Consider the following 18,005-nt stretch of genomic DNA (forward strand, 5'->3'; position numbering starts at 1 on the left):
TTTTTCTTTTATATAGGCCTACATGAATTTATTATTTTAAATTACACTGGCAAGGTCAAGTAGACTGAATAGTGGCAGGCAGGGGGGGGGGGGTGATTGGAACATAACCACTTCTGTGAGCGGGCACAAGGGAACAAACAATACTAATGTTCATGGGTAATTCCAGAAATTAGGTGTCGATTTACCGTGTCCCTGTCATATCTGACTACGATTTTGTATGTTCAGAACACCTTCTCTAATTTCCATGAGTGATGAATTTATGCAAATTACCTGCCAAACAAATAGTATTAGTTTGAAATCAATTCCAGTGAATTCCATGTCAAATAACGAAGATCAGATAAATAGACGGTCGGACAGACTGGCTGACTGATGAATAACTAACTGCTGACCGATTGACCGAACGAAGTTAAAGTCGTCAGTTGGGGACTCTAATCAACGGGTGAATGGTTGTGGGTATGTGCAGGCGTGGCCTACATACAGTGTGGACCTCTGCACAAAGAAGTCCACACAATGTAGGGTGTGCTGGCGTTGTGTGGACTTGCACACGTCCACACAATGTTTTCCCCTCTCTAAAAAAAGTTTCTGAGGTATTTTGCGGTCAAGGTTATCTGTGGCAAAATGAAGAGGCACAGTCCAGGAAATCATCATCAAAAATGCAGCTCGCAGGAGTTATCCAAGTTGGAGAAAAGGGAGCATTTTCTCGAGTTTCCTTAATCACAGGAGAACAAAGGAATGTCCACACTTTGTATATAAATCAGGAGTGCTTGGACACACAAGGGTGAGCCACCTTTTCAAGCCAATTAGTTTATTTGGCTTAAAAATCTGAACAATATTTTATTTTACAACAGTTGGAATAAGATACACATACACCAAAGTAAGGCTCAAATCTCCCCCCCAAATATATATGTGTGTGTGTGTGTGTCTCGAATAACAATAATAAAAAAACAATCAAATTGGTACAAAAAAGTGAAGACCTTCAAGTCTTTGAATATTTCCCCTGAAACATAACACCTCGCGCTCAAGTTTCAATATTTCTTGTTAAAGTCTGATAGACTGATGAGTCAGTTTTAAGGTTAAATAATTGAAGAAACTGACGACACTACTGTGCGGTTACTTCTTCGTCTGAATCAAATTCCACATCTTGGTCTTGTACCCAGCCTCCCCTCCAGTCAGTCTTCCAACCAGAACTGCAAATAAAGACAGGAAAACTGCCGCTGTTAACAAATACAAACTGAAGTCTGGTTGCTGTGCTAAAGGCAAGGATGGTGTGGTGGTCATATGCACAGTCTCATTGTCTCTAATGGGCATACAGTTGTGTTCAAAATTATTCGTGCCCTTTGGAAAATAACATACTTTTCCAAATTCTTCATTTGTAAAAGCTATTGTTGATACTTCAAGTATATCTTTTGTCTATTTGTTAAAATACACAAACCCCCATGTGTGTTGGCTGAACTTCACTTGCTTATTAACAGATACGACTCGGGTTTCTTTTTTACTCCTGGTCAAACTTATTCATGTTACTATTATGTGGTTGCCACCACCATCAAGTATGGTGGCGGCAAACATAACGTTATGGGGTTTATACCCAGCAAGAAATGAGACCGAGGGGTACCCCTGCCCAACATGTCCCATCCCTATACACATTCCAGACTATTGTTACTTAACATATCCCCCCCCCCCAAGATGTCTGAAAGGAATTCCCCAGATTCCTGCGAGACAATGACTAACACAAAGCAGGGGGGGGTTTATCTCCGTCTCATACCTTGCTGCATATGATGGGGTTGCTTCTCTGCTAGTGGCACTGGGAACCTCATTGACATACAGGGCATCATGAAAAAGGAGGACTACATTAAGATCCTAGATGACAATGGGGAAGCGTCTGCTGAGAAACTCCATCTTGGACCTTATTGGACGTACCACCATGACAGTGGCCCAAAGCACACCATCAAGGTAGTAAAGCAGTGGTCCAAGGACAGCGGTGTGCATGTATGGAATGGCCAAGTCAAGGTCCTGACCTAAATCCAATAGAGAATCTGTGGAGGGAGCCGAAGACCGGGGTGATGGCCAGGAGCATAAGCAGCAAGGTATGAGACGGAGAGAACCCCCCCCTGCTTTGTGTTGGTCATTGTCTCGCAGGAATCTGGGGAATTCCTTTCAGACATCTTGGGGGATGTGTTAAGTAACAATAGTCTGGAATGTGTATAGGGATTGGACATGTTGGGGGGCGGGTACCCCTCGGTCTCATTTCTTGCTGGGTATAGCCAGGAGACCATCCAACCTGACCCAGCGGGAGGCTCTCGCCAAGGAAGAGTGGGCCAGTATCCCACATACAGGAGACACACAGTTATAGGGACCGTCTAGAGGCGGTCATCAAGAACGAAGGCTACGCTATTTGACTATTATGAAAAGACAATGGACTATGTAAACCTGTGGCATGAATAATTTTGACCAGGAGCAAAAGAGAAACCTGGGCCTTATCTGTTAGTATGAAAGTGAAATTTAGACAACACGTGCGGGTTTGTGTATTGCATCAAATAGACAAAAGATATAGTGAAAGTAAGAACATAACAGCTTTTGCAAAAGAAGAATTTAGGAAAGTATGTTATTCTCCTACAGTTTTGAGCATAACTGTACGTACATTGTATCAAACCTACAGAATAGCAGATTGTCAGGCGCAGAAGGGGGGGATTAACCTCCCCTATCCATTGCCATTTCTTTTAAGCGGCTGATGTCTAAATGTTGCAGGCTCTCCTGAAAAGCATTCACCCTGTTGTGATCTTATTTTGCGAATTCGGTTCAGGATAAAACACGAGGATTTACTGGATTCAACAACAGTACCAAATACTCTCAATGCCCCTCATGCAAACCCCCCCCCCCAAAAAAAAAAAAAAACTGTGAAACCTTTCCCCTGCTGTATGCACCCCTGGTTGTTGACTCTATATGAAGTCATTAAAGTCACATTGAAATGTATTAGCAGAAAACTACATGCACATGCTGTAAAGATGAAATTGGATTAGGGGACTGGATTTCATTGAAATGTACCGGCCCCAAAACAAGTACAGTCACATGGCCTGGAACATATTTTGCTTCGATTAAAGGGTTCTTTCAAGGTCGAAATGAGGCACCAAATGTATTTGCCAAAAATCATGTGACTGATTTTTAGTCCAAAGCTGAGACAGGATTGCGGGCAGTGCTTTTTCTTGTAACGTGCACCTGTGTTCCCATATCAAAGAATACAAATCAAATTTTTGTATAAGTGTGTTAAAGGTAAATGTTACCTGGTGCTTTATAGCTTTTCGAGTTTATGCTCATGAGCACTTCCATCGTTTTGATCCAAAACAGTGAAGTCATCCCTTGAAGAAATCTGTCACAATGTTGCACTGGTGTGTGCACAAAAGGTGGAATTTTCAAAATTCTTTTCTGGCCTAAATGTCCGTTTCTTTTGGGATTGATTGTTGCGTATAAGGGCATGGCAATGGACTACATGTAAATGTATGAACAATCCTGTCTCAGAATGTTTCGAAAAAAAAACCCTGTAAACTAAACAGTTTCTTCCCTGACTGACATCACAGAAACGGAACCCTCAGTTGTCCATTAAAGCACGGACAATTTCAAACGCTGGAAAAAGTGCACTTTTCAATACTTGTACCCAAACACGGATATAAAATGCAATTTTCATACAAGGAAAAGGAGTGTAAAATTGCACGTGCGAGAACAGTTCATCGCCTTTATAAAGAAAAGGGGCCTGCCAGGGGCAAATTTCATAGAGCTGCTTAAGCACAGAAGTTGCTTCAGCATGGAAAGAACCTTGCTCAATATACAAAGGTTACCAGCTCGAACTCTATGTGACTGTCATGCTAACCAAAACCAGGTAAAAATCACCCCAAAACAATACACATCCCAAGAAGTTTTGGATCTTAAGAGAAACCCAACTGGAAAAATAAAAGAGTTTGAGTAGGAGTCTGGTTAGTGACCGTGCACCATTCCCAGGGGTGCACCGCCTGGTGAAACGTCAGGAACAAACACAGTCTGCAATGGAACTACTGATACGTGCAAATTTCGTGCGATCGGCGGGGCAGTTCACCTGTCCCCCCCCCCCCTCCGATACTCTCCAAGATCCTCAGCTAGCTTGCTTCTGAAGACGATGGATTGCTGGAACTTTTTTTTAAATATATTGTAGAGCAAGGAACAGACGAAGTCTAAGTTTTGGGGACAGGTCTGTCCGAAACCAACTACACAAGACCTGGGTAAGGTTTTCATGGCAAAACGCGGAAAATCACCTATCCGCTAGGAGCGGAACAAAAGTGGGGTTGTTTTATTGGTACTCGCTGCACAGGCGCGCCACGAGGCGCGCAAGTATATGCGCGTTTGACGTGGAGCACGCTGATTACGCGTAACTAATTACCGGTTCGTAAGTGACTTCGTCAGAAAGGCGGACGCGCCACGATTTGCAGGCTTCCATTGGACGATCGCTGAAGTTGCGCGTTAACTTCCGGTTCCGTGGTTCTATGTAAACGGCCATCAATGCATGTAACTCTATGTGCAGTGCACGTGCAGTTGTCGTGGTTTAAACTGAAGTGACGTCACACTTACGAACCGGATGGTCTTTGCGTACACGCAGAACGCGTGCAAGAACCCGCTTGTAACCACGTCTTTCTTTCGCCGATTGGGGGTGCACTTCAGCTCGGGGCGGCTTACAGGCTAAAGGGTGCATTCCACCAATGGTTGTATTTCTGCGCGTGAGCTCATTAATATTTTGTGATTCCACGGCGTTTTTACAATAAGACATGCTAGAAATATTTCTATAAATCCCGAATTTGGGACTGATAATTTCCAGTTCGGGGTATTTCTTTCACAAAAAGCCCCAAAATGCGGACTTATTTTGGATAGAAGCGGGCGGCTACATTCAGAAATGAGCGCTTAGTTTTACTGATGGGGGATATCTTCCTTGAAAGGCAAATAGAAAATGATTTTCGTGGCTAACCCCCCTGAAATTTAAACGAAAAGTGATCTTTTGGCCATAATCTTGAATTTCCAGTAAAAATCGGAGGCCAACCTCTTCACGAGAGTCTACAGGCGGCGCTATTTCGGTTCGATTTTGCACTGTTTTCTATGGGCACATATTTGGTGTAGTACAACTTAAAGGATGTAGCAATCGGGGGAAGAATCCCAGATACGGGCGCCAGTAATTCTTGCGAATTAGCGTAATATGGCCTGAATAGAACAGCATTCAGTGCGGTGGGTTAGTGTAGTTCTTGTGTAGTCTCTGTTATTTGGACCTGCCGATTATTAAGAGCTCATTTGAGATTTGGGGAGGATTGTCAAAGGACAGTCCGGATTATCTAAAAAGAACTGGACTATATTAATATAACATAATCATTAATATTAATTGAGGAACCGGAGGAACCAGTCATTTGGGAATCAGGGAAGCTGAGACTTGAGGGGATTGCATGCCGTTTGTTCCATGCCCGTTGGCGTAGCTGCAGATATATTTCAGAGTGGACATGAGGTTCTACTCGGCCGAAGACATATCTCGCGATATGCCAGACGTTGTAAGTTATCATCGCTGAATGGCGAAGATTTAAACTATCCATAATAGTATGCCAAAATGAGAAGGGCGACTGTATGATAGGTAATACCATTTAGACTGTGTCCATCTCGGCAAGAAAAATAGTAAGGACTTGCTGGGCAAGGAGTCATAGTGAGCCCGCTTGAACAACACATGCAGCGGGGATGGAGCCGATGGGTTTAGGGACGAAGCAAAACTGCAATCAATTAGGACAACAAAATTAAGTCAGAAATGTTGTGTCGAGTAGGTTCATGGGAAGACATGTCGTGGTTTTACAAGGGACGAACCAAAACTGCAATTAAACGTTAAGCATAAGGGTTTACAAATTAATCTAGGTGACAGCCTTAAATGTGTACAGAATGAGAAGGAATTTCTTTTTTATAGATTATGTGACAAGGTGCTGTATACAGTGGGAGTGGAACTCTGTGGATATGCCAGCGCGCTGCAGCGCAGGTGGATTCGCCCAGTGGAAGTGGAATTCTCAGGATGAACTGGTGAAGACAAAGTGGAGGTGGTATTCCGTGGTTACATCAGTGGAGTAATTACAGAGGTTGTATTTGCGTGTACAAGAAAGGGGAACAACTGGCACATTCGTGGAAGTGGATCTCTGTGGGTACAGCGTATATTTTTTCAAGAGCTTGCCAATGCTGAAAATACATATGGTGTATGATTCTCTTTTTAAACAAGTTTTAACTTAAAGCTCTGAAATGTCACACCCACACAATGTATCACAGGATCTGAATGTTTAGGTGTAAACTGACATTGAAAGGTATTAGCAGAAAAACTACATGTACATGCTGTAAACATGAAATTGGATTAGGGGACTGGATTACATTGAAATGTACGGGCCCCAAAACAAGTACAGTCACATGGCCTGGAACATATTTTGCTTCGATTAAAGGGTTCTTTCAAGGTCAAAATGAGGCACCAAATGTATGTGCCAAAAATCATGTGACAGATTTTTAGTCCAAAGCTGAGACAGGATTGTGGGCAGTGCTTTTTCTTGTAACGTGCACCTGTGTGCCCATATCAAAGAATACAAATCAAGTTTGTGTGTAAGTGTGTCAAAGGTAAATGTTAGCTGGTGCTTTTTAGCTTTTCGAGTTTATGCTCATGAGCACTTCCATCATTTTGATCCAAAACAGTGAAGTCATCCCTTGAAGAAATCTGTCAGGATGTTGTACTGGTGTGTGCACAAAAAGGTGGAATTTTCAAAAATTCTTTTCTGGCCTAAATGTCCGTTTCTTTTGGGATTCATTGTTGCGTATAAGGGCATGGCAATGGACTACATGTATATGTATGAACAATCCTGTCTCAGAATGTTTCGAAGAAAAAAAACCCTGTAAACTAAACAGTTTCTTCCCTGACTGACATCACCGTAGAAACGGAACCCTCAGTTGTCCATTAAAGCACGGACAATTTCAAACGCTGGAAAAAGTGCACTTTTCAATACTTGTACCCAAACACGGATATAAAATGCAATTTTCATACAAGGAAAAGGAGTGTAAAGTTGCACGTGCGAGAACAGTTCATCGCCTTTATAAAGAAAAGGGGCCTGCCAGGGGCAAATTTCATAGAGCTGCTTAAGCACAGAAGTTGCTTCAGCATGGAAAGAACCTTGCTTAATAAACAAAGGTTACCAGCTCGAACTCTATGTGACTGTCATGCTAACCAAAACCAGGTAAAAACCATTCTAAAACAATATACATCTCGAAAAGTTTTGGCTAGCAACCTGATTTGTCAAGCAAGGTATTTTGCACGCTTAACAAATTTTTGCTTAAGCAGCGTTATGAAATTGGCCTCTGGATCTTAAGAGAAACCCAACTGGAAAAATAAAAGAGTTTGAGTAGGAGTCTGGTTAGTGACCGTGCACCATTCCCAGGGGTGCACCACTTGGTGAAACGTCAGGAACACACACAGTCTGCAATGGAATTACTGATACGTGCAAATTTCGTGCGATCGGCGGGACAGTCCACCTGTTCCCCCCCCCCCCCCCAATACTCTCCAAGATCCTCAGCTAGCTTGCTTCTGAAGACGATGGATTGCTGGAACTTTTTTTTTTAAATATATTGTAGAGCAAGGAACAGACGAAGTCTAAATTTGGGGACAGGTCTGTCCGAAACCAACTACACAAGACCTGGGTATGGTTTTTCATGGAAAAACGCGGAAAATCACCTATCGCCACGAGGCGCGCAAGTATATGCGCGTTTAACGTGGAGCACGCTGAGTACGCGTAAGTAATTACCGGTTCGTAAGTGACTTCGTCAGAAAGGCGGACGCGCCACGATTTGCAGGCTTCCATTGGACGATCGCTGAAGTTGCGCGTTAACTTCCGGTTCCGTGGTTCTATGTAAACGGCCATCAATGCATGTAACTCTATGTGCAGTGCACGTGCAGTTGTCGTGGTTTAAACTGAAGTGACGTCACACTTACGAACCGGATGGTCTTCGCGTACACGCAGAACGCGTGCAAGAACCCGCTTGTAACCACGTCTTTCTTTCGCCGATTGGGGGTGCACTTCAGCTCGGGGCGGCTTACAAGCTAAAGGGTGCATTCCACCAATGGTTGTATTTCTGCGCGTGAGATCATTAATATTTTGTGATTCCTTGAAAGGCAAATAGAAAATGATTTTCGTGGCTAACCCCCCTGAAATTTAAACGAAAAGTGATCTTTTGGCCATAATCTTGAATTTCCAGTAAAAATCGGAGGCCAACCTCTTCACGAGAGTCTACAGGCGGCGCTATTTCGGTTCGATTTTGCACTGTTTTCTATGGGCACATATTTGGTGTAGTACAACTTAAAGGATGTAGCAATCGGGGGAAGAATCCCAGATACGGGCGCCAGTAATTCTTGCGAATTAGCGTAATATGGCCTGAATAGAACAGCATACCAGTGCGGTGGGTTAGTGTAGTTCTTGTGTAGTCTCTGTTATTTGGACCTGCCGATTATTAAGAGCTCATTTGAGATTTGGGGAGGATTGTCAAAGGACAGTCCGGATTATCTAAAAAGAACTGGACTATATTAATATAACATAATCATTAATATTAATTGAGGAACCGGAGGAACCAGTCATTTGGGAATCAGGGAAGCTGAGACTTGAGGGGATTGCATGCCGTTTGTTCCATGCCCGTTGGCGTAGCTGCAGATATATTTCAGAGTGGACATGAGGTCCTACTCGGCCGAAGACATATCTCGCGATATGCCAGACTTTGTAAGTTATCATCGCTGAATGGCGAAGATTTAAACTATCCATAATAGTATGCCAAGATGAGAAAGGCGACTGTATGATGGGTAATACCATTCAGACTGTGTCCATCTCGGCAAGAGAAATAGTAAGGACTTGTTGGGCAAGGAGTCATAGTGAGCCCGCTTGAACAACACAAAAAGCGGGGATGGAGCCGGTGGGTTTAGGGACAAAGCAAAACTGCAATCAATTAGGACAACAATATTAAGTCAGAAATGTCGTAGGTTCATGGGAAGACATGTTGTGGTTTTACAAGGGACGAACCAAAACTGCAATTAAACGTTAAGCATAAGGGTATACAAATTAATCTAGGTGACAGCCTTAAATGTGTACAGAATGATAGGAATTTCTTTTTTATAGATTATGTGACAAGGTGCTGTATACAGTGGGAGTGGAACTCTGTGGATATGCCAGCGCGCTGCAGCGCAGGTGGATTCGCCCAGTGGAAGTGGAATTCTCAGGATGAACTGGTGAAGACAAAGTGGAGGTGGCATTCCGTGGGCACACCAGTGGAGTAATTACTGAGGTTGTATTTGCGTGTACAAGAAAGGGGAACGACTGGCACATTCGTGGAAGTGGATCTCTGTGGGTACAGCGTATAACGATTGGTTAGTTGCTGAGGGTGCATTACCCAGAAGAATGGGAGGAAGTGGATGTACTTATGGTCCAGGGTCTCAATGGCTAGGATCAATGTACTGCAGTGAACTAAGATTAACAAGGCTAGACGTATGGGAGACCTTTTGGGTGGAAAAACTCATGTGTGTATTGGAGATAAGAACTGTAAAATTACGAACAATAGAGGCATTGTACATGGGAATGGAGACTACTATTGGAAAAGTAGCTGGTATGTGCTTGGAATTAAGAGTTATACGGAGCAATCCAGATTGACGTTGGGGGATTAAGGAGCACATGGATGACTTGGATGGAATATACGAGTGGCAGTGGAATTACAGGTAAAAAGGACAGCAGAGTTCATACGTAGATTTATTTAGGGTTGGGGAATGCTTGGCGATTCACAATAGTGCGCCACCAAGAGTATGCAATGCGTTGGCCAATCACAAGGCATGAAATCTGTCGACCCTTTCCAAACGCACATTTGGCATATTTGGGTTAAATGGAGCACATGGATGTCGGTCGGTGTCGGTGATTGGTATGTTGACAGTTGAGTATGGAGGAGGGGGGGGTAGATGACCGTTGCTCGACAAGCTGGGAGGGAAGTTATAAGTGTGCCCAGACGCCAGGCGGCAGGCCTCCAATATGAATACAGAAATAATACACAGTAACAGAAAAATGAGCCAAAAATGCCTTCTTGTAAGTGGACTATCGCGACAACTCCATGATTTTGTTTAACCTGTTGGACAAAATTCAAAAGTGGTTTTTATTTTCAACAGAAATGAAAGTCTAATAGTGAAAACCGCTGGCATCGGATGAGTGTCTGTGATACTGTGGGCGCACCACAGTTACCAACAAGTACCCTGAATGCAGTCATCCTTGAAAGCATGATGCAAATCTATACCCTTTGTTATGCCGGTTCCGTAAGTAAATGTAGGTCAGTGGCTCTGAGGGTCGGCCAGCCCGAGCGCGCCTTGGGGTGCGCCGCGGCTGGCGGAGTAAATTTTTTTTTCATGGTGCCTTTAATGCGGGTAGAAATGTTTAGGGTTCCTATTTTTCTTGCACGGGAGTCTTCTCTTACTCAAAAGTGACCCTATTAACTCTTGACTCATTCTGAGGCATTACGTTGAGCCACAAGCGAACGCCAAACCGGTGGATTTTGCAGGGCCCATTGTTTTCAGCCTTGAGCCCAAATTCTTGCTAGCATGGCACTGGTGCCGGTTGGCCAGCAGAGGGTGCCAGCACGGATCCAGGGTGGAGCCATATCGCTGGGGCCCCCTCTGGTCCGCGAGGGAGACTCGTTGCTGGAGGGTGCTGATTGCAGTAAGGTTTGGAGGTTTGTAAGAATGCAGTAACATTGGTGACAAGCTCAAGCAAGAATAAATGGCCTTGCATCCCTAGAACCAGAGAAAAAAGTGTCTGACAATTCCACCCTCTGTCGGCTAGATTCCTTAGTCGGTCTGCATCAGGGAAATTTGCTGGTGATCTGGGGAGACATGTTTCTCGTCTTACCTTGTCAGCTTCAGGTATTTCTCCCTGTCCGCTCTTCTGGTGTCATCCCTAGGGTTGCGGCATTTCATCGACTCGCCTGTTGGTTTGGAGACTTTCCTCTCGGCACGCTTTGATAAGTCTCTCCTGGGAATGGGATCCCTTCGCTTTGTACCCACATCACATGTCAAACTACCCGAGTCCCTTAATACCATTAAGCTTCCAGCCACGGAAGATTTAAACTGTAGTGGTTCTCTTGTAGAGGTGTTACCCAGCTTGGTGGTCAATGACGGCCTTATCTCGCAGCCACTCTTGTTGGCCGATCCAGTGATTGGCTGAGGTACTGGGAGTGCCTTGTGCCTCTGATGTTTCGGTACGTATGGCTTCAGCTGAAATGATGCCGGGTGTCTCTTCTCAGTGACTGTCAGTGGCTCTTCCACGCCGGCTGCGTTTTGACTGTGTAACATGCTTTCTGTGCTTCCCTCCAATGCTGGGTATGATGCTGCATCATTCCTGTGTCCAATGGAGATGGTGCTGTCACTCTGACCTTTTGTAATGTGGACGGAGGGGGAATCTGCCGCTGTTTCTGATTGATTACCAGAGGGCGGACCCCGATTCCCAGGTAGGTCGTCGGAGCAGGTCGCAGATGTGAGTTTCAGTCCTGAGCACGTTGAATCGTGCTGCCGAGACGTTTGTGACACTCTCTGAAAAAAGGACCCCGCTGTTTTGTCTGGCGTCTCCCTACGAACACTGAAAACGGACATGAGAGAGAAAACATTTCAAAGCTTTGGCTGTGAGTCAAGTACCGTCTATGTGGTGTGCTCTAGTGGAAGATAAACCTGCAAAACTACATGTGAAGCGAACTCCAATTTGTTTTCTTAAAGGGTTTGTACCGTCCTTGATAGTCCTGGAATTTATCATAGGTCCTTGAAAGAGCTTGAAAATTCACACTTTTATGATAAAAAGCATTAATTCATACAGAGTAATATGACGACAGAGGTTTAAGTTGTAAGTCAACCAGGGCGATTGACGGGCTACTTTCACTGGTTACTTGGGTGGGTGTGGGGAAAAAAGTCACCCCCAGTAAGGGCCCATGTCTTGCAATAAGCCAACCGTCTTACTTACTTTTAATTGGAGCAGACCAAGTGATCCAATACCAACTGATTTTACAAGTCTCCCATTAACCATTTAACCATTAATGTTGGTTGGATCTTGGTCCTTGAAAATGGGATTTCTGGACCTTGAAAGTCCTTGAATTGCCCTCGAGTGCACCAACCTGTCTTATCATTTACCTGCAACCGTCTTGCTTTCTGCTTAATCCACTACACCCTTTGTAAGGAGCTGTTTTTAGCAAGGCGTGATGGGTGGCTTTCCTGGTCTTTGTTAACAGTGGTGCAACATCTTTAATCTGAAAGGTATAAAGTCACACTGATAGATGTGGTTCGGTATTAAACGACTATTCACGGGGTGCATAGATGAAGCAATTGGAATTACTTCCATCGTTTTTTCATTGACAGAACCATCAATCCTAGAGCGATTTTAGGAGGAACATCCCCGAATCCCATAAAATCCACCACTATGCAGCTACCATGTGGAACAGGCTTTGAGGATCCGAGCCCCAAGGGACATCAAGCCCATGACGATCACCTGCCTTAAATCCCATCCAAACCTAGTCCTGGATTTTGAAAGGTACGACAGGCTTTATTCTGGTTAATATGCAGACAGCCTCCGTTTGATCAGGGTTCCTACACCTGAAGAACCATTAAATTCCATGACCAAATTATGAAAATCCATGACCCAGTAATGCAATTTCTTGGCATATTCAGACTTTTAAATTTTTTTATGCACATATTTCTGATAAAGGAAAACACGCACAGTGTTTGAAAAGTTCCATTACTTTTCCATGGCTTTAGTTACGTTTTACAAAATTCCATAAATTTTCCAGGCCTGAAAAAGAAAAACAAATTTCCATGACTGTTCCAGGCCGCGGGAACCCTGTTGATTAATCAGTTCACGTACGCGCTGAAAATCATCTGACAATTTCTTACAATCCGCCAACCAGACTTACAAGCCTTGGGTGCCACCGGAATTTTTTTTTGGGGGGGGGAGGGGTTGGAGTAATCATCAGCCATAAACTGATAAACAATTAACAGTGGGAAGGGGTTGGTCTTGAGAGGTTTTTTTAAAAGCTAATAAGTGTTTTCATCCTCTTTCATCGTTTGTAGTTTTGGTTTCTTTTGCTTTTTTTTTTTTTACTTTTTATTTTTGAATTTTTTTTTCCTGAGAGGCCCCTGTCACAACACCCATGGTAGGTAGAAGCCATTCCTGTCACGTGCAAGTTATAAACAAACACGTTAAATGCTCTACGACTAACGACACGTTGCGACTGACAAAAATGCAGATTTCCCTCAAGCCTGAGAACAGCACGAGTATGCTATCACCAATGGCTCCTCCAGTCAATAGTCAATTTCTATTTGTTGTCAAGTTTCTTTACTCCGGTTTGCTTGTTTTTGTGTTGTCTGCTAGGTGCCGTTTCTCACCTCTTCCTGTGATGATCCCCTCTGCTCTTGCTGTTTCAGGTAGAGCTGTTGTTTCCTTTTCTCGACTTCTTTCATCAAGTCCTGTTTCTTGGCATAGTAGCCCCTCACATCTACGCAAGAAAAAGACAGAATAAACTAGGCCTTTGCTGTGCGCCCGAGTACCCGCCCGTTGATATCAAAGCCAGGTTTCATATTGGGTACCCGGTTCCAAAAAAACCTGTAAACCCACGACCCTAGAATTAAAGGAAGAACTCTTGCTTAGCACTGCCAAATGCAGGGTGGAACAAGTCTTCAAATCACAAGGACCGTGCTGGAAGCATGTCGCTGCTGGAACATATGGTGAAGAGTAATGTACATTGAAACTGACGGTGGACAGGGGCATACATGTACGCTGCTTTCAATGGATACTTAATTTTTTTCCCGATTTTTTTTTTGTCGAGATATGCTGACAGTTTTACTTCATTTTTACAGTTTCCGCGTAAGGTCTGTCTTAATGACATCCTGAGGAAAGTCCGAAAGAATGTCGAGAATGAAACTGAACTGTGGCCTCATTTTGCAGCGAGGACTTGGCGGTACATCATAATTGGCAATCGGTCAAAATTAAAAGCAGTTTGGGACTTACAGCTCTGATGCTTCTTGCCTTGTCGGTGGACCAACAACATGGCTATGGTGTCCAACACGGGCCGGTGGCTACATACGGTGCAGGCATACCTGTCGTAACAAATGCGTTTCCAACGTTAGCAAGTTATTAAAGCCATTCGTTTTCAACATGAGCGTTCTGGTCAGTTTTGCCACTACAAGGGTTGCTCCAGAATCAAATTTTTGGGGCGGGGGGCAGGGGATCGTAGGCTCTTTTGGAGGGGAGGGCAGAAATTGGGAAGAGATCCATATATACATGTACAGACAACACTAAGTTTCCCTTAAAATGTTACAACAGTCATCGGAAAGTCGTGACATGTCCTAAAAAGGAGTATCAAGTGATGTCCGTATATGGAACTCTTTCCCCCAAATTGGATGGGCTGATGCTACAATTTGGCGAGGAAGCGAACTGAAATAGAGGAAAACCAATTCGCCTGTCATTTTTTTTGGTGGGGGGTCCAATTGGGGGACCTCTTTGCCCCCTCCCCAGAACCTGCCCTTGAGCCACTAAGATGTAAGATGACCTTGCCTGGCATGCCTGGTATCGCCCTCTGTTTTGAACAACATACACTGTACGGGAGTCTCTTTGATAGCTGTTACCATTCACCGAGGTAGTCCTCAATGTCTAGCTGTGACTCCCAGGCCTGCCAACCTAGCCGTACTCCTTCCTGAGGTCAGGCATTACCACACAATAGATTAAAAGCTCTTAGATGAGCCTTCACTTCATTTAAAATGTTAATCTATTGTGTGGTAATGCCTGACCTCAGGAAGGAGTACGACTAGGTTGGCAGGCCTGGGGCCAATTTCATAGAGCTGCTTAAGCACAAAATTTGCTTAAGCGCAAATAAAACTTGCTTAAAAAACAAAAGTTACCAGCTCAAAATCTATGTGACTGTCATGCTAACCGAAAGACAGGTGAATACCATGCCACAACAATATACATCACATGGAATTTTGGCTGGTAAGCTTATTTATCGAGGAAGGATTTTTCATGCTTAAGCAAATTGTGTGCTTAAGCAGCTCTAGGAAATTGGCCCCTGGACTGGATGTGATTTCACCTTCTTTCGGCAGCTTTCTCTTTCAAATGTTTGAGCTTCTTCAAACTAAGAGAGACCTAAAAGACTAACACGATCATCTTTGGCTCTATGAACCCACACCACACACTGCTTTACCTTCCATTACTCATCAGCAATGCTTCATCCTCGGGTATGTCGTCGGCCAGCAGGTCAGATACACGGCGTTTCTGAAGAACAAAAATCCTTCGCTGTAAGGCACCACATTCAATGGGTCACGCTATTTGGCGTCAACAAGCGACAATGAGCGTCAACAAAGGGTCAACAATTTATTAAAGCCTATCTATGCAAAAATTGTATATTTACAATATAAACTAGGCGCCAACATATCATATTCAATGTATCATATTTATCTAAAATGATATTTTGAGCATGAAATTGAGCAACAGAGTCGAGCCTGCTCATACTGCCCGACTGACTGCCATTGTCTTTTTGTGTGGACGACAGAGAAAAGAAAGATGGCGGCCCTGATACATAGCAAAAAATTTTTGCTTTTCTTCAAGAATCTGGAAGCAAATTTGCTGTTTCTATTACACAGTGGCAGATGTTAGAGTCTCTAACATACGACAGAACCGCTTTTAAATAGTCTGCTGGTATTTTCAAGTTGTTGATGCTTTGCTGATGCTACTTTGTACGTGTCTCTGTGGATGCTTGTTGATGCTAAATACCGGTAGCACAACCGCATTTAACAGGTCCGAGGTTTCTCATCTGCACAGGACAGCCAAACAGGTTGCATGGATGGTACACATGCAGATTCAGCCTTAAATGTAGATGTGAAATTGTTGGCTGTTATCGATCAATCAAGCAGATATTTGCTTGATCACTTGATCTGCACCTGATCTATTGCTCTTACATGTAGGCATACATGTCTTATTGCATGATTTGGCCTAAACAATAAGCCAGTAGGCCTAGGCCTGCCCTTTTCTGCCAATTAGCGGCTGCAGAAGGTTGTTTTGAACTGGGGAAATAAAGTTGGAGATTTCATATAAGAAATTGATACTGTAACGGCAGTGGATATTTGACCGTGAACCACTGATTTGTGTTTGCATTTTTTGCAGCATGGCAAGTGAACATGTGCAGTCCAGTATTTCAGGCATGTCTGGGGACTTGGGCCCCTAGCTATTTTTCCTCGACCATCAGACCTCGAAAAAGTTAAACTTTGCGCGTGCAAGAAGGCCTGCGTGTGGAGGCCAAGTTTGCGCTTGAAACGCATGACACATTATGTAGTTGACGAGCCTTAGGACTACATGTATGACTTGCAGGCCAACGTGATGTCCGAAATAAGCCTTATAGGCATGATAGGCCTACTCCGTGGCTGATTTTTCACAGCATGTAGCAAGGCATTGGCCCTTTTTCCCATAATCCCACGTAATCCCACGGTCAAGATGTCGTCACTGAGTCTTAATTCCTCTCTCTGATTGGTCAATCCACTCAAAACTCAAAGGGGCAAAAAAAGTGTTGCGGTCTACAGGGAAAACCTGAATTACTGACTAATTTCTTAACTTTTACATCAAATAGGCCTATGCCTGAAATTTTATTGTTATGCACTAAAGCCTATCATGCTTATCTCCCACACATACCGGCTGACCAACATGACTAAAAAGATTTCAGTTATTTTCATCATGTTGCAGCAAAAAAGGAGGAAAACATGCCAATCCCTGTACAAAATGAATGAAGAGTTGCCCCTTTGCCCAAATGTGAGTGCAATAAAATGGAACAACCTCCGACCGTGACAATAAACCTTTTCGACGTTCGCAATGCATAATGGGTTTGGATGACAAACAAGTGATACATTTTATGCACGACCCTACGGGGGAAGTGAACCAGTCAAAAATCAAGTTAGTTTTCTGCTAAATATTTTTTATGCATTTGCTCATCAACTCACAGATGCATGCATGTGTAATATCAGATTATATAAGAAACATTTTCAAATACGATTCCAAATGTTTGTACGAATAAATCAAGCTTAATTGCCTTTTTTACGGGCACCAGTCATGCTACAGGCTGAAAATGAACGTGACTGGTCAAAGCGGGATGAATGAGCTACAATTCATAATTTTGATTGAACACTAGAACATTAATATCCACAAAGTAGTCAAAGCACAGTCCGTGACAAAAAGTGGTGTTGTTGGAAGGGATTCTCCACATTTTCCTTCTCTGCCAAGCTTTAAACTTTGAAGTTTGTGAATATCTTCATCCCAAATCAATAATGCAACACTTTGTCAGAAGGGGTGGCTTGAATTGGAAACAGATTTAACGTTTTCTGGTACATTTCTCCCTTAGAGTTGTGCATAAAATGCATTGCATGTTTGTCATCCACACCCACATGACCCACAATGCAGTGCAAACATCGAAAAGGTTTACTGGCGATAAGTCATTAGCCTGGTCTGGCACTACATGTAGCTCCACACGTAGGGTTGTAGTGGCTCTCTTTTGTGGTGGCTACAGATGAAAGACAGATTGTAAAAGACAGCCACTACAGCCCTATGTGTGGGGCTAGTTTGGCGCTAGACATGCCAGATGCATGCTCTGGTCGTCATATACATTGTTACATACAAGTCAACTTGTTTTGCTTAGCCTACATCAGTAGTAATAACTAATATGATGTATGATGTAGGTCGCTGCCTACCTTAAGCAAATTTAGCTGACTTTGATCATCTCCGTCCCTTTTAAATGACATCTTGAGGGAGAGGGTTTAATGTTCGTCAAAACACTCTTTGCTACACGCAAATTGGTTATTTCTTCCCGAATTTCCGCAAAATCCTTCTCCTTTTTTGAGACATAAACACGAATTCTAAGACATCGTTTGTCGCTCAGGGCGCGGCCATGTTTACCCACAA

At 43.5% G+C, this 18,005-nt stretch overlaps 1 protein-coding gene across 2 annotated transcripts; it reads right to left on the bottom strand.

Annotated features, from left to right (window-relative positions):
* Positions 1-761: 761 nt before the first annotated feature.
* On the bottom strand, positions 762-18,002 carry LOC110982341 (uncharacterized). 2 transcript variants are annotated; one of them, XM_022240671.2, is made up of 7 exons: positions 17,795-18,002; positions 15,265-15,335; positions 14,076-14,164; positions 13,454-13,563; positions 12,206-12,321; positions 10,938-11,663; positions 762-1,187 (listed from the first exon to the last, which is right to left on the bottom strand). In XM_022240671.2, the coding sequence occupies exons 1-7, from the start codon at positions 17,843-17,845 to the stop codon at positions 1,100-1,102; spliced, it is 1,251 nt and encodes a 416-aa protein (XP_022096363.2). In that variant the 5' UTR covers positions 17,846-18,002; the 3' UTR covers positions 762-1,099. The 2 variants fall into 2 exon arrangements, with proteins under 2 accessions (XP_022096363.2, XP_022096364.2); XM_022240672.2 differs by having other exon boundaries at positions 15,265-15,385; positions 17,795-18,001.
* Positions 18,003-18,005: the final 3 nt, after the last annotated feature.

This window comes from Acanthaster planci, linkage group LG21 (genome assembly GCF_054643075.1).
Source record: "Acanthaster planci isolate LZ-2023a linkage group LG21, COTS_SCS, whole genome shotgun sequence".
In the NCBI taxonomy this organism is placed as follows: Eukaryota; Metazoa; Echinodermata; class Asteroidea; order Valvatida; family Acanthasteridae; genus Acanthaster; species Acanthaster planci.